The sequence below is a fragment of the Vidua macroura genome, chromosome 2, assembly GCF_024509145.1.
Source record: "Vidua macroura isolate BioBank_ID:100142 chromosome 2, ASM2450914v1, whole genome shotgun sequence".
Taxonomy (NCBI): domain Eukaryota; kingdom Metazoa; phylum Chordata; class Aves; order Passeriformes; family Viduidae; genus Vidua; species Vidua macroura.
Window position 1 is genome coordinate 14,519,183 of NC_071572.1, and position 17,303 is coordinate 14,536,485.

At 37.3% G+C, this 17,303-nt stretch overlaps 1 protein-coding gene across 3 annotated transcripts in view; it reads right to left on the minus strand.

Annotated features, from left to right (window-relative positions):
* CNKSR2 (connector enhancer of kinase suppressor of Ras 2) overlaps positions 1–17,303 on the minus strand; it is a 202,267-nt gene that overhangs the window by 90,120 nt on the left and 94,844 nt on the right. For all 3 annotated transcript variants that reach the window (XM_053971090.1, XM_053971089.1, XM_053971088.1), the window contains exons 8-9: positions 16,671–16,739; positions 3,642–3,788 (exon numbers count right to left, since the gene is read on the minus strand). In XM_053971090.1, the coding sequence (XP_053827065.1) occupies positions 3,642–3,788; positions 16,671–16,739 (216 nt within the window). The remainder of the gene's footprint in view (positions 1–3,641; positions 3,789–16,670; positions 16,740–17,303) is intronic.

Here is a 17,303-nt window from a genome sequence, read left to right on the forward strand (position 1 = left end):
GTACATCAAACCATTCAGTTTCAGGATGGCTATACCAGATGCATAATTCTTCTTCTTCTTTCTTTCTCTCCCCTAACCTTTCATATTTATTCTAAGGACAAGAATATTTATGAAAAGAATAAATGTGTTTCTGCTAAAAAGGAAAAAAACCCTCACAAATTATTAAAAATTAATCAATAATTATGTATCCTGCATTTAACTCCTAATTCATGGCAAGACTGCAATGCAAAGGCAGAGCTGTTCAAAGTAAACAGCTGAAAATTCTAAGAAGCATTTATGCCAATTAAAAACAGTTAACATCTGAATGATCTAAAAGCATTTTCCACACTTGGAGACTGTGAATGTTTGGCTGGCATATGGCTAACCTAGATCACTAACAGTGGGCAGAAAGCTCTTAAACATTTCACTGTCAGTTTATAATTTAACTCCTAGGACACCATGTGACCCCCACACAAACCAGCTCGATACGCTGGTGGTACCTGCACACTGCCTGAGCTGGGACACTCATCGAGCACTTCCCCAGCTCACAGGCTGGGGAAATTATTATCTCTCAATTAAGCCTAGTTTGTAATGTAGCTGCAAATGGCAAACTTCACGTTCTTAAACACAACTGCAGACTGAACAAGTTGAATGTCATTTAGCAATATGCCTCCACATTATTCACTTCAAGCTAAAATTAAGTTTCAAAGGTTCTCGATTTAAACATCACAATGTAAATTTTAATGTAAATGAGTCTTCTAACTTAATACACTGAAATATTTACCTTTTACACCGATGGCATCAGCTGTTTAACATATCGATTGGTGGGATATATACAAAAAACTCAAGCCTGATTTTGTCTCATCCTCCTTACATTAGGGCAAACTTCCACCTTCCCATTTCATTCATCACAATACGATTAGGTTGTGACAACACATTTTTCCTGTGTTCACTCTATTTGCAGAAACAAAAAGACCACAGCAGTCTTTTTGCTGACCCTATTCCTCATTTTATCAGAATTTCATCCCCATATCTCACTCTATAATCTTTTGAATATTTTACACTTCAACAGAATTATTACTGAGTCACAATTTCCTTATAGCTTGTGTCTGCTGAATAATACATATAGTTCAATTAACTTAACTCTGGGATGACAGCACATTTGTAACATTCTCAAATCTTTCAAGACATCCTGATATGGGAAAACAAGTTAGCATGACCTCCCCTGCTTGCAAAGTTAATGTTAAGCACTGCTTTCCTTTATGTTTTTTGGTATTTGCTATCACTTTCCTTCCTCTCCTCTCACATTACATCCCAAGCTTTATTAAAGAATAGCCCCTTTATGTAAATCAGGAACATAAGAAATTTCAGAACAGCCATAGCATCAAATTGCAATTGTTACACTTAAGAGTTTTTCTGAAGACTTTTTTCAGACAATTAGTTAAATAAACATAATATCTTCATATTTTAACAACTATAAAATTACACTGCACTCAGACTTCTTTTGATGCTTATTATTGATAAAATACACAGTACTGATTTCACACTTGGGCTGCATTTAAACTTCAACATCAGCTGACTTTAGCATCTGTTCAACTCTGATCTGCATAAATCAACAACAGAAATTTCCACATTATGCGTCTTCTGAAGTTTGCACTTCACCCTGGAGCTCTGTCCACATTCCACCTACTTAAGGAAACTGTTTTATCTCACACTAAAAATTATAAATTACAACAGACACACATATGCCCACTGCACACATAAGTGCTGAATGAGGTTCTGGCCTTTTCCTGATGTCGTGTTTGATAAAATCAGAATAACATCATGATACCAGAATTATATCTGCACTGTTTAACAGTATCTCTATTTGTGCTCATATTAGCCTTGAAAATATTCATATTTTTCATGCTAACAGCAAGAACTGACCCTCCCAACCCCAATACTCCCATTGCCCCCCATTGCCCAAACCTGTAAGATTATGGAAAATCATTGTCTAGGGTCAATGTCATCCAGTACACATAATCTACATTCAAACTAGCTGTCCAGCTTCCCTTTATCATCAAATGCAGAGAAAGAGATGTGCAGGGGCAAATCCACCATATCCTAAAGGCAGGTCAGTAGAAAACAGGCCAAGATGAATTAATCAGTAATTACTAATGCATGTCTGCTGGCCAAAGGGAGTTTAAAGGAGAAACCTGAATGACATGTAGATATTTATATAGCAGATCTGAAGTTAGATCAGTTGAGTAAGACCCAAGTACCTGTCAGAAACTTTTGATATGGGGTCTGCAGCATAATTATTCTGATAAAGTGAAGCAAAATGGAGTATTTAGGAGCCTGGCCCAATTCACCTGAGGAAATACCAAACTCACCCAAGCTCGGCATTTAGACTGAAAGCATCTGACCCCATTTAAAGCAATGACATGTATTTTACATTTGTATTTATATTCTCACTAAAGCTATGGAAAAAGTGCAGCCTTCAAGTATAGACATTCATACACTCATTTCATGCATCCCGATTTGCAATTTTATCTTCAGATACTAATTTCTGGTTGAAAGATTTTGCCACATGTGTATTCAGCTCTTTGTATGTGAAAGGCCAAAACACCTCAATCATTTAAAATCTTAGTTTCAAAGATTATAATGCATTTCATCATTATATAAATATTTATACACACACACACACATATATATACACACACACATATGAAAGAAGTTCTTCACAGCATTAACTTTTTAGGTATCTCCTAATATGTCAAATGGCATAAGACCACAGATAATGGCAGTGGCATCCCATTTTCCTTTTGTCCAAACTTTGCAGAAGTCTTTTCTCTTTCATATGTACTTAATTTTTAATTAGAACTTTTAGTGTGGTAATAAAAATGTCCCAAAGAATGCACTCTTTATGCAAACAAAATAAATTTCTAAACAGTATTCTGTTTGAAATGAATGGAAAAATGGATTATTGTTGGTTCCATCAGTTAGTTACATGCCTTTATCAGTCTGAACATAACTTTTATTTCCTAGAGTAATCCATCACAGTGACATTTTATCCTAGAGTTAAATGAAAGCTTTAATGAAACCATTCCACGGCTTCCAGCACGCTGAGGTTTACTAAAATTAAGTGCCCAGCCAGATGTCCTGTGCTATGCCTCCTTATGTGCAAGCCTTCAGTCTCAAAGACAACTTTGACACAAGTATAGCTTTGTTTACATGAGGAAATTCTGATAGTCAAGTGGTTTATTGAATACAATTACCTTATAAATTTTCCTATAACTCCATGAGTGACCAAAGTGAGAACTCAAACATTTTTATCCCCTCTTTTTTGAGGTTATATTGTACTGAGATCTTCACAAGAAATCAAACTAAAATGTATCGGTTTGTGAAGTATGTTTGTCTCTCCCTAGCTAGAAAAATTATCTGAGGCTATTTTTCTGCATTGTAGAACACTGGGATGATTACTTCTTAACTTTGAAAAGTTTTAACAGGTTTAATTTCAATTAAGCCTATGAGAACAAATCGCAGAGAAATAATTTCAGAAACAGTTTTCAAAGTATACAAGAGTAAATCTATATGCTGCTGAGGATGAAGCACAATAAAGCATCATTGAGATAATCTATAGTTAAAATGATGGTGTATGACTTATGATTAAGCTTCATTACCTGCAGAGCAAGGGGCTTCCATCTCATATTTTTCAGTAAAGCTGGTGCTGAGGTAAGCATGCTCTGAGGTCGCTTTTTCAAAGTTAAGATAACACCACTCGGATCCTCTCGTAGTGCATTCACCAAATTTTTCAACTGCCACCCCACCTGGTAACCAGTAAAATCATTACAATAAAATTGAGGTACATTATTCAATATGTAATGTTCCCTTTTTAAATAAGATTAGTCAATAACATAAAGGAGGGCATATATATCATAAAGGAGATTAACTCTAGAAATGTCGAAACTTAATCACCGCATAAAAATCACATAAACTAAAATAGTTATTATAATGCATTAAGATGTATATGCATCATTTCAGGTTTTAGAATTAATAAACTACTGTCATTTCACTGCAAATGCACAATTAAATCTAAAGGTGTTTTCAAACTTAGCTCTGGTACATAAATAGACTTTAGAGGATAGAAAGTTAAAAAGCCCTGGCTTTTGCATTGACAGTTCATTTCAAAACTGAGCATTTTGTACTTCGTGGTTACTATTCAAAGTCCACTAACCACATGTAGTCATACACTACTACTCCTAGCAGCTCAGGCAAACATAAACCAGCTCAGGAAAACCTACTCTTCACACTGCTATAAAAATGAAGTCAAAATCATAAGGCCTTTTTTAAAAGTGCTTCTTTCATAATGATTTCAGAAACAAATACAGTAAATCAATGACAGAAATGTAGTCCAGTCACTACATATTAGCCCAAAATAAAATTTTCCTAATTTAATTATAGCATTTTGAGATATTTTAAAATTAAAACCTTGATTAAAATGGAAAGCAACAAGTTTATATTTATAAATGCAAGGAATCTGAATAATTGATTTTGCATTTTTGGAAAAAGTACTTCAAATACTAAAACATTTTAAGTTGTGACAATGGTTTTAAGTCTGAATATGGCCTGATTACAAGGTACGTATTGCAAAATGCTTTAGGATAGTAAAAGTATGGTTTTTCAAGTTTGGCACCTAGACCGGCAATACACAGAATCATACACCCCTTCAAAATCTTGGCCTGTAGACTCAGAAAGTGATTATTTCTGTAAATTTGATGGCTTTTCTACCTTTTTGCTCTGTCCCCCACCCTTGCCCTGCTAAACAAACAAGTAAATTTTCCTAGTTTGTAAATGATCACAGTTATGGATATTTTCCTTCTTTCACAATTTTCACAAGAACAGTGTCAAGAAGAAAATTATCCAACTGAGAAGAGGAAAAACAAAAAACTAGAACTTTGAAGTGATAAGGTTATTTTACATTTGAAAAATCAAATTGGCAGTGTGAACAAAGAGCACAGATGTTCCTTATCACTGGTATAGTGCAACACGACACAAACATATGTTACCTATGCTTAAGCAAGATAATCATGTGTAGGGTGTTGCTACTTATTTTGCACCTTATTCCCTATTACACCAAACCTCACTTTGGTTAGTATCACTTATTTTAAGAACTGCTTCTCCCAAACAAGCATCCCACTTGAGCCAACACTGATTTTACCAACAACTCTGAATCACAGACGTGGCTCAAATCCCATCACTCTTTCTTCAGCTCCTGTGGACCTACCTGTCCTGTTTCCACCACAGCAAAGCCCAATATATCCAGGAGGCACTTCTACAGTAAGGTTATTGTATGCAAAGAAAAAGGGTATTGATAACATGCATCTTTGTAGAATATTTTTCAGCTTTCACAGAAAACTTCCAAGCATGCTGAAATCCTTATTTTTAGTCCCATGTACTAGGTATATGGCTATTATACTTCAAACAAAATGCAACATTAAATTAACCAACTCCATCTCAATTCTCACATCCCACTGAAGTTTCCACTGTGTTTCAACAACATTTAAACAAAATATCGTCAAGCCCAAGCTTTGTGTGTAAGGACATTGCAATCTTATAAAAAATACCTTGCTATTTACAATACTGTTTTCTTATTTTAGAGACTTCCACTACTGCTTAGAAGCAATATATTCCCCACAGTTACATAATGTCACTGTGGGCATATGTGAGGTTTCATTTGCTATCCAAAAGAAGGAATTATTGGCCTACAGTTCATGTAAGCTATCTCTGTACCTAAGGTACTGCACACTGTAATTCCCTAATGCAACAACTGAAGAGGGATTTGTGGAGCAGAATCCTTCTGCTGAACAAAGCAGCACAGGGAGCCCTGAGGAGAACATGATCTGACCCCAGTTACGGAGTCAGGATGTAAAGTTCTTCCCAATTAAGTTGGTTGGACACTGCATGCGAAAACTGTACTTTAAAGCCATCTGTTTCTCACTGAAATAGCCAGAGGAATATAAATAAAACTGGGGCGTTTGGGTTATGCTAGCATTTAAAAAATTATTTTAAATGCACTTTCACACTTTGCAGAGATAAACTGTCTCATGTATTTGAAATATGCATTACATTGCAATAAATGGGAGATTATCTAGTCTCTTCATAAGAGTTTGGGGGATTAAAGAAAAAAATAGCTTCAAAGCACTAAATCTGATGTATTTAATTTAGAAGCTCATGAATAAAAACAATTTATCTTATTTTTTCACAGTGAAATTCTGAGTTTACTATAAATTTCAAATTGATTTCATCCTCTGCTTTTATCTAGTTCCTGACAAAAGTTTTCTGGCTGTTCAGACAGGCCTTGATGGCTTCTCATAATCTGAACAAAAAGTACTAAATTGGCCTAAGAGGAACAAGTCACATAAAAGGCAGACAACAATCAATTGAAGGAAATCGATGTCCACATAGGAGGCCTGTTTTTCAGTTCCAACATAGTTCAGATCCTCTCAAAATTCATCTGACACAGGCAAAACAATTTTTTTTTGAGGAGGTTAGGTTGGAAAGCAGAAAAAGCAGGGACTATATCTGGAACTGAAAACTCTTTTTCAGAAATCCACTTCAGTGACACATAAATTACCCTTTAACTACAATTTGGTTTTATTCTCTCTAACATCTCCTTTCTCATTACCACAGTTAAAAATTTGCAACTTCTGATCACCACATTTTTTGGGCAGAATTTTTTAAGTTCTTATCATATCCTTTCCTATCACATCCTTGCCCATGTACTACAAAAACAAAAGGACAGTAACAAGAAAGTTTCAACACTGGTTTGAAAATTCAGTATATATGTAAGAGGACTGAATTAGCAGACAACTTTACTTACAGTAAAATAACCTGAGCAATTAATTTTGAAAACAGTGCACTGTGCTGACCAAATGGCCATTTTTAAGGGCCAAGGAAGTTACTGTTGCTTGCTTTAAAATAAATTTACATTGTTAAATTAGTGCCACCTAGAAGCAGCAGTCAGGAGAGGTGTCTTTGATGGCAGCCTAAGCCCAGCAGTGGCTTTTGCTGCCCATGCCTGAATCCCTGCGCAGCTCATGGCCACGTGCAGGGAGGCACCAGGGCAGCCACTGGTGCCCTGAGGGGCCGTGGGGAGATGGCTTTGCCAACATTACAGCAGCTCTGCTGGAGGAGTCTGCCAGGGAAGGGAGGGACAGAAGGGGTGACCCACACCTGAGGACCAGTGGCCCAAGGCCAGATCCACAGTGCTGCTGGGGTGGCACGGGCAGGGGCACCATGCTCCCAAATGGAGGGAACCCTGCACAGAGACACAGCCTGCACACAGGGTGCCTACAGCACCAGCATCAGGCCACCTCCACATTTCTCATCCATTCCACCACTACATGCCCAGGGACTGTGACCAGGCTGGGAAGCCTCACCAGAGTGCTCCAGAGGCACTCAGGACACCCAGGTTGCTTCAGCAGGGCAAGACTGGCACACAGGAGGGGACCCTGCACAGCCCTGACACATCCTCATCTCCTTGCCAAGCACCCACTAACCCAAATCACAGGAAGCTTTAGCAAAGGGTGCTTTTTAAACTTATATTTTGAATTTCTATTCTAAATTCTCAAGAATTTCACTTTTAAATAATTAAAAGTTGCTCTTAAATAGGTCCCCCCCCCCCGCCCCCCGCCAAATGAATCTGTTGCCCCTCTTATGACAGTCTTAGAAGACTGGAAATAATCTTGTTTTTTCTGAAAGTAAGGATGACCATTCATTGAATCTTTTTTTTCACAGCTGTACTCATGACAGTATTCCCATATTCCTGTACTCATTCATGAGTACTGCTGTATGTTATGATCCAGAAAGGGGATCTGTAAAGTATTAACATGCAGGCAGCTCAAGTGCAATTGGATGGCCCTACACCAAGTATTTTTAGGATGCTATGAAATAACCTACAGTCTGAAAAATCTAGGATTTGTATCCCCAGAGAACAGCTGCATCATTTAAAAGCAGCGTGCAAACCCAGTGCACAGTGAAACTACACAGGCATAATTCTATTCTAAGGGTGACCAGAGTCCCATGAAAGTTAATGAAAGCTTTCTGCATCTGTGAAAAGAAAACTGGTGGGTTTTTTCATTGCTTTAATTATTTTCTGACTTGTAGATTTTGAAAAGGTAAAAGTAGTTGTATCTTTACACTTTTGAAGAAAAAATAATACCTTGCTGCTAAATATAATCTGCTAAGCCATTTCCTATTTTCTAACTATGCGAATATGTACAATCCACTCTAGTGTCTAAATTTAAAAAGCTGGTGAACTGGGAAGATAACCAAAATTATTTTTCTTTTAATGTTACCTGTAATTGGTTGCATGCACCCAGACTTAACATTTCAGACTTCAAGCTTTTACTAATTTTTCAGCTAAAAAAACCTAAACGATTTCTAGGAGGAAAAGTGTATTCACCTTAAGAAACAGGTTTTTTTAAGCCTTCCATATCAAACACCATCTTGCATTTCATGAAAAAAAAAAAAGAAAAATAAGAAAAAAAAAAAGAAAAAAAATATCCCCAACACTGCACTTCAAATAACAAATATCAAACATAGCATGTTGTTAAGCAACTCAGAATCTGACAAGAAATTCAACAGTGTGATGCTGCTAAATGACCAGACTGATTTCCATGAACACTGTCCAGAAACAAGGACAGTCAGCTGCTAGCCCCAAGAAACAAATGTTAGTAGCAAGTATCTTCTTCCTTTCCCTTCACTGCAGATGCCTGAAAAGGCAAAAAATTAATGGAAAGCCATAGGTCTTCTGTCTCCAGAAAATGTAACTGGTGAGGAAACCACAAAAGGATGTTTACAGCATGGACTACCACAGAGATGAAAGTTGTATCTGTATGCAGTAGGGGAAGCAGTGTCAGGAGAGCAGTAGATGTCTTTTCAGGGATTTATCCAGGTTCTTAAGCTAGCATGTTAATAGCATCTGTACTTGCATAATGGTTTTCTCCCAAAGAGGAGAGGTTAATAATATTGTGATTGCAGAGGCTGCAATTCTAATTAAAGAGTATATTGGCTATATTATTTAAATCAATGCAATTTTAATTCACTGTTAAAAGTCACTTCTGTGCATCCTTAGAATGTCACTGATCATACTGCACTGTATCATTGCCCAAAGTCACAACAATACAGTTTGTACGTAAAGTACATTGAAAAAAATCACATCTTTTACTTGAATAATTCCTGATATTTCACTAAAACTTTTGTTTACTACCACCAAACCATGAAATAAGTGATTTTAAAATTCATTTTTGTCTATGTACACTAAAGATCACAATTAAGAGACTTTCCCAAGAGTAAACCAAGTTAGGATCCAAACTGAGAGCTGAGTGCAGAAATCACTACCTCTCATTAAGCTGCCCTAAACACATTTCCTTGTCAGAACATGTATTTGACCCAGAGCTTAACTTCTGCAAAATACAGCAAAGTACCACCATAACTCAACAAACTTGAAAATATTAGTAACATGACTACAGAGCACCTCAGTATAGGAGCCAACCATCTGTATTATTCATGGGGGAACTAAAAATTTGATTTATCCAGAAACAGAGAATCAGTTCTGTACTGAAGCTTGGACACTGTTTAATAGCAATGCTTACCTTTCATTTTGTACTGATACAATCAACCTTCAGCTCAGAGATACCCCATTGTTTTGCTTTTGAGTCATTGCTAGTACAACAGCCTAGAACAAATAAATGAGCATATTTGATGGAAGAGCAAAGACTCCAACTTTATGGGTTTGGTTATATATTTTACAGACATAAAGGTCAGTTACTAGGCACAATTTCTGAGGAAGAAGGGTCTCATTTTCACATTTTAGGGTATGGCTCTAAAAAAATGGGGTTGGTTCCAGTTCAGATTTTGTGTACCTCTGAAATTTGAAGCATTTCCCTTCACTTGGGTACCTGCAGTGACTGGCCATCTACAGTGTGGCGATTATAAGGCATCTGTCTCTTCAACCAGGAGTACAGATAACCAGAAAAGACAGCTACTGGCAAATTGGAAGGTTTCCACTCAACCCTCCATCTAGTTTCAGAACATGGATCTCAGCATTATTTATCCTCAGAGGGACTAAACTCAGTCCTTACAAAGGTGTCTCAAGCACCAAGACATACATAACTTCCACGGGGGCAAAGTACTGTGCTGATGGGAGTATGCAAACACATACCTCAATCTTACAACAGGCAAGAAACCATTAGCTCCTTGCACTGGGTTATGGGAAATGAGGGTTCTGGTCCCAATTCCCAGACACCACTTTTTTTGTGTAATATAAATGCAATACAAACTAACACACACTGCAGAGAACAGGGTCTGGGAGCCCTGTTGTGATGAACAGGCCCTACCCCTTTCTTCAGCAAGGACACAGAAATTAAACTCTTATGAACCAAGGTGCTGCCACCACAGTCCTTGCCTGGCCTCATTTTCAAGAGCTTCCAGGGAATATATGGAGAGCCCAGGTGCCTATTCATTTCAGCAGGGCTTCTGGCAGAGGACAGTATCTCCCCAGCCTAAGAAGAGGCATTTCAGCATCCTTGGGTAGCCTCGGGCAAGTGCTAAGAAAACTCAAGTGCTGATAAATATCTGAGCAGGCACAATGCTCAGGTGGCAGGAGCTGGAGGCTCAAGCAGAATTTTGGCAGACTGTGTTACACCCTGCTTTCTCACAGATTAAGCTGCAGTAAGGATGTGGATGGCTTCCCCCTTCCTCAGGGGAGAGGAAGAGCCGAGTTCTCCACATTTCATGTGGCATAAGGAATGTGCTCTTCAGGAGTGACCCTCCAGTCTTAACCCCCAGCCACATTTGCCTTACAGGAACTCATTTTTGTGGCCCTGTGCTTCATCCCACAATGGGAATTTGATTTATGTGTGTGTGCATTGCACAGTATCATCACCAAATGTTTGTCCTGGAATTAAAACAGCAAATATATGTAAACATACATGCATACACATATATTATTTCTTTCAGATTAGATTTACATTATCAAAACTTAATATTTTAGAATTATTCCAGTGAGTCAGTAATTTCAACAGTCTTTGACCTCCCCCAGATTTTCAGTGTATAAATAAACTACTTGAGATTCCCAGCTAAACAGTGCTGTTACCCCTGAAGCAGATGTTTCTTGAGACTGAATTAATATAGTGAAAATAAATTAAGATGTGTACAAAGAAATTGTAAAAAAAAAAAACAACTTAAGGTCGCTAATGACCAAGCAAACAAACAAACAAAAAATTCAAATCCAAAATAAGCCTGTAAGTGAGCTGCAAACTTATGCAGCATCACTTAGCTAAAGAAAGGACAGGTATATGGAGTTAAACGAAATTGTCTTTAAAAAGCAGTAATTATGTAGTCATGAGAGAACTTTTCTTTTTTTTTTTTTTACATTTTACTTCTATTAAAATAATCAGCCATAGACTATATACTCTGTTCAAACCACTGAGTTGTTTTAATCCAGTACTGAGTTTTTTAAAATAAAAATGTACGTGTTCACAGTACATCTACTCAAATCATGGGATTTCCCTTGCTTTAATTATTCCTCCCATGGGACACAGCATGGATTTGCTTTTCTTACTGTTTTGATCTATTTTTACAACAACTATCACTGCCTTACATTTCCTTACAGTTACCTCCTAATTTCATCAGAGTAAGACAACAGATTATGCAACAGAAGATCAGGCTGGAACCTGAAGACCAGCTGTGTCATGTACACAGCTGCTACCTGCACAAAGCACAGAAGTATTCAAAATTATTCCATCCTAACTCATATGTGGTCCAGGCTGTGCACAACTGTAATGTCAGTTGTGTTAATATGCACAACATTGAAGGCATCCCTCCTTAAGCTTTCATCATCTTTTCTACAGTGTACTTCAATTTTCAGCAACCTCAGTTAAAAGGAAATTATTAGCAGAAGAATAATACCTGCCTTCCTTTCTAAATACACATACCTGAACATACACTAACAGTAAGCCTCTTTAACCTCTTCTTATGAGACAAAAAGAGCAACATAATCTGTATTCTGTTCTAGAGGCATCAAAAATGTTAATAATAGAAATCCCCAATTCTACTTAATATCTGCTACCTGGCATAAAAAATACTCTAACTATATATTCTGAAATAACCATTTTAACTGCAGAATTTACAGTATTCTCACTATAGAGAACATACTGTTAAAATTTTAATTTAAACTGCCTGCAAATATAAATTGCAACAAGATTTGTAGCCAGTAGCAACTACTGAGAATACGAAAATAATTTTTATCAGGAATATGTGCAAAAAAAATTTTGGCAGCATATTGTCTTTCAATATTTATGTTGGAAATATTAATACCATTTACAGCACCACTTAGAGGATTTTTTTCCCTATGGAAATGCTACCATGCAGGGGAAAAAAGCAAAACAGAAAAAAACTCTCTAAAATAAAGCCATTAAAATAAATCATCTTCCAGTGTATTCTGTGCAGAAAGATGAATTTATCAATTAGGTCACAAAAATACTCCACAGAATACTGCAGCAGTTTTTAGCAGACACATCCTCAGGAGTATAGTCCTAAGTATACCTTGTATAAAAATACTAGACTTGGATATGGACTCAGAAATGTGGCTATTGCCAGTGGTGACACTATGAAGGCACACCAGTGATACTCACAGAAAAAGTCAACTGGTGTCTGCAGAGGATTTCTTACTATAATTACACTGCTTTCAAAAGATACTTTGGCGTCTAAAAGTCAGCCCAGGTGTGTATTCCCAAACAGTAGCTGTACAGAGCAGTCTGTGTCCTCAATTACAAAAGAAATTTTTTCCCCAAAGAAAAATAATTTAAGAACTCAATATGAATGTTGTCTGCTGAATGTTGTCCCTGTATGTTCATATAATCACACAAGTAAAGTACCAGGGCTCAATAGCAGTAGAGTTGTCCATTCTGGGGTACAGCCAGGACAGAATAAAAGAAATCTGGTTTTGAGTGAGCTGTAGCTCATACCAAATGGCATTTGGTGAGCAAGATCACAATCAGCTGGCAGGGAATACTTCTAGAAATACTGTGTATGGATACTGTAGCCATGTCCCAGTCATATGAGATCACGAGCATCTCTTGTTGCACCAATTTCTCCTTGAAAGAACTTCCTGAAAGGACTCGTACAGCAATGTCGACCTTTCAGGGCTTGACTGTTCACAGCTCCATCAGGTCCACACCAATCCCACAGATGAGACTTACCATGCCCAGCACATGTTCTAGTGCACTGAACTGCAGCAGAGGGTCAGGATCAGGTGCTCTGGAGCACAGAACCAAGAACACACTGGGTGTGGGATGCCAGTGCCCAGCTACAGGACCAAATGTGCCACTCACAAAGCCAGAGGCAGTAAGGAGCACTTTCCATAACTATTTGTGATTTACTAATTTACACTGACAGTGTTCCCTTTCCATTCTTGGGCATAGTCAACCAGGTTTAATGCTTTCAGCTAAGACAATCGGGTTGACTTTAAATTAAAGTAGAAAAACTGACATAGTTTAGTTCTCTTATCATCCAGGAGGAAGGTAGCTGCTGAATGGCAGCAGCGGCTTTCTGCTGCAAGTGAAATTCCACTGGAACATGACAGAGGTGTGCTTAAGTGTGAAAATTTAATGAGGAGAATTATTTAAAGTTTGGCAGAAACAAGAAGCAGCATGGGCTGGCCAAAGCGTATACTGGTCTAACACAGATGTGACAACGACTTGTTTGTTGCCTGTTCTGTCCTGCCAGAGACAGAGTGCAACTGGATGCCTGCACTGGCACACCACCCTACTTACATTAACAATGAGCCTGTGCTCATCAAAGTGGTGTGTGTTCCACACATCAACTCCAAACAACCCCCAGGGATCAACAGGAAAGAAATTGCATGGACAAGAGTATCCAGCATTTGTTCCCATGGGGAAATGAAAGATCATGTTCTTTCACATGTTTCGTTTCTGCAATACCACACTTCCCTGACATATGCAATATAAAATAATATATTTGTGGGTAACTGCACATCTATGTAAAAAAGATAACATAAATAACATCGTATAGTCTCAAGACAAATTCCATGGTAAAGGGAAATTGACAAAAATATCTTTTCTTTTGAAGGGATCATGACATTTTAGTTCCTTTCTCAGTACTACACAATATTTACGGAGATTGTAAAAGCAGGATAGGGAATTATACTGAAATTTTGAGAGGGTGGTTGAAGGACAGACTACAATTGCCAGAAAGTATGGACACCTTATCCTGACAAACGACAGAGTTTAGGACAGAGCCCTACAGAACTAGGTTACTTCCATAAAGACTTCCATGAACATTTCTGGATAGCCCTAAAAAACTTTTAAATGTAAATCCCATCCACCTTTAAAACTGAATATTTGTGTTAACATTTACCAAACTTCTATAAACAGAGAAAGCCCAAGAATTCAGAAAGAATTAAAAGCATGATTTGGGAGCTATTCCTCTATCTCCTCCTCCATAAAAGCACATGCATGACAGCAACTGAAGGAAATTGAACAAAAAGCTTATTTCCCTTGAACTTTTATGATCTTGCTGCACTGGTTTGTTGTTCAAGGCAAGCACCATAAGAAAATAAAAGTACTGTTTTAAATAAAGATGTTGTGAATGGAAGTTGTATAAGGTGTCAAACATCTTACGTTAAAAGCTTGGACTGTCCCAGCTGTCCCCTTCCTTGTACTATTGCTGCCTTAAGTTTTAGCTTTCATGTTTTCCAGATTCTGTACTGCATTAGTGTGTAACTCTGCATTAGTATGTAACTCTGAACTCTAACTAAAGTATTAGCAAGTTCTCATCACAGTTCAGTCAGACAAAACAATCCTTTTCCAGCCTGACAACCAAGGACACTGTTGCAGCTTCACACCCATAAGGTACAAACAACAGCGAATTAAGGAGAGCAATCTGGGAGGATGGGACTTCATAACCTAAACCCATAATTGGACAATTAACCCCAGGATGTAAATGGACCAAACCATATAAAAGTGCAAAAACTCGTGAGCCATCATCCATCTTGGGTGCAGCCTTGGCCAGGCTCTTGTACTGCCCAAGGTGTATCCTTTGAAGGCCTTTTAATAAATACCTACTTTATTTCTTTAACACTGTCTAGCCTCTGTTCCAGGTAGCTTCTCAAGGCATCACTGTTCCAGCCCATTTCCCCACTAAGCCTCTTTAGAAATACTGCCGCATTAAAAGCCAAGTTAACATGGCCATAAATGAAATACCTGTGTTCACAAAAGCCTAGCTGGATCTGAAACAGTGCAGAAAAAACAAACAAATATTTACAACATAATTTTTCTACTTACAGGTGTTTTGTTTGGTTGTCCCCCCAAAATAAGGCCTAATAAATAAGAAAATAAATAAAATAGGCCTAATAAATAAAATAAGAAGACATCTACTGCAAACTCTATTTTGGTTGCGTACACTCCAGAGATTCAAATGCACCCCAAGTTCAGTATTTCCTATGAATGGAATTTACCATCTCCCAAAAAATCCTAAGACATTCTGTATAAGTTGAACTTTCCTCACTAATTGTACAGTAAAGCTTAAAAATCTGTTCTTTCATTTTCCTAAACAAAGATTTAATTTAGGATGTGTACCTAGAAAGGCATCATATTCCTAATCATGGGATACAACACTTATAAAGAAGCTGTATGGCCAAAACAGTATTAAAATTCACCCTGACCTGCTCAGATTTATCAAATTACATTGCATAGCTCCAAAGATAGCTTCTCATCACATATGTACAGTATATTTGATTTCAAACTTAACTCGAAGGTATATTGAAATATTACCCTAATCTGTGCAGAGGAGCTGACATGATATACAGTGGCCTAAAGCTGGAAGTGGAGCCCCATGTGGAATGACAAAGCACAAGTTTTAAGAGATGGTTGCTGCACTAATACCATATATTGACTTTCACTACTCTCAAGAAACGTCATACTTTAGAAAAAGAATAGCTGTTTTCTATACTGTAAGTCTGCCTTTTCTCTTAGAAAGCCTTACCTTAGAAAAGGTAAATTAATTTTTAAGTTCATGAATCCCCCCAGAAAAATCACCAGGCACTAACAAGTATCTGTTCCCACAAAGGGCAATTTGCATGGTATGAGTTTTCTTGACTATCATATTTGAAAGGTTTGTTTAATTTTAAGTTTCCAAGTTTAAAACGTGTCTTTAAATTAAGTCAACCACCCTATGTACCCCTATGGAAATTTCACATGCTTGTCTTAAAAACCACACTCTACACTTTCTGGTATGTTTGGAAAGCAATAAGTTTTCTAGTGTCCAGGAAGCATTCTTGATGTGAAACCCACACGGGCACAATATTTCCAACTCCCTGCATCCGTTCAACCCAAAATTTCCATTACACTTAAACCAACTTGTGCATGTGCAAGCAGAAAACAGCCTAACAGATCTCCCAAGCCATAGATATTTAGCCTAACTTGAGATCTCCTGTAATGCTCAGATGATCAGAGTTTAGCTTAAGATTTAAGAACTATGTGGTTTCAAAAGAGAAAAGGAAAATTTAGATGTTAGAAGAAATAATGATTTATAAAAACACATTTTTCTACACAATTCTTCTCTACATGTGCTAATGTGCCCCGACACCTCTATCTCCAATTGACACAGAACATAGTTATACATACCACAGTTTGGTGGTTAACTTGAATCACTTCATCCCCAGCATGGATTTTCTTGCACCGATCTGCAGGTGACTGAATTTAAAATAAAAGAGATGATCAAGAATACAGGTCTTACCGGTCATCATCTCTCTTTCAGCAGTATGATTGCTAAGCTATGTAAATCAGGTGAGATTGACAGACATTCTACTGTGAAATAAAGAATTAAAGAAATATTTAATAAATCAGTTTGTTCTTGTTGGAGAAAAATGATATGCACTATTCTACACAATAAAATCACATGTTTAGAAAGGTATGAACATATATGGTAACTGTCCTAAGGTCCTAAGGATTTCTTTTGAATTTCATACTGACAAAAGGATGCTTTAATCTACCAGATATATCTTAAGTCTCAAAACCCAGTCTCTGGCTGACTTTTAACCTATCAAGACTAGCTGACAATTCTTCATAAACAAATTTCATAAAATTGTCTTTTTATTCTACATTTCAATATGTTGCAGAGAGCTTTAGTAAATTACTGATCTGCCAAGAGCACACAAGAAGAGAAGATTGGGTTAGGTACAACCTAGGAAGAGCAACTAAGTTAATGGTAACTGTGGTTTTGGAACACTATTAGGGTGAAAGAAATGCAACCACCAT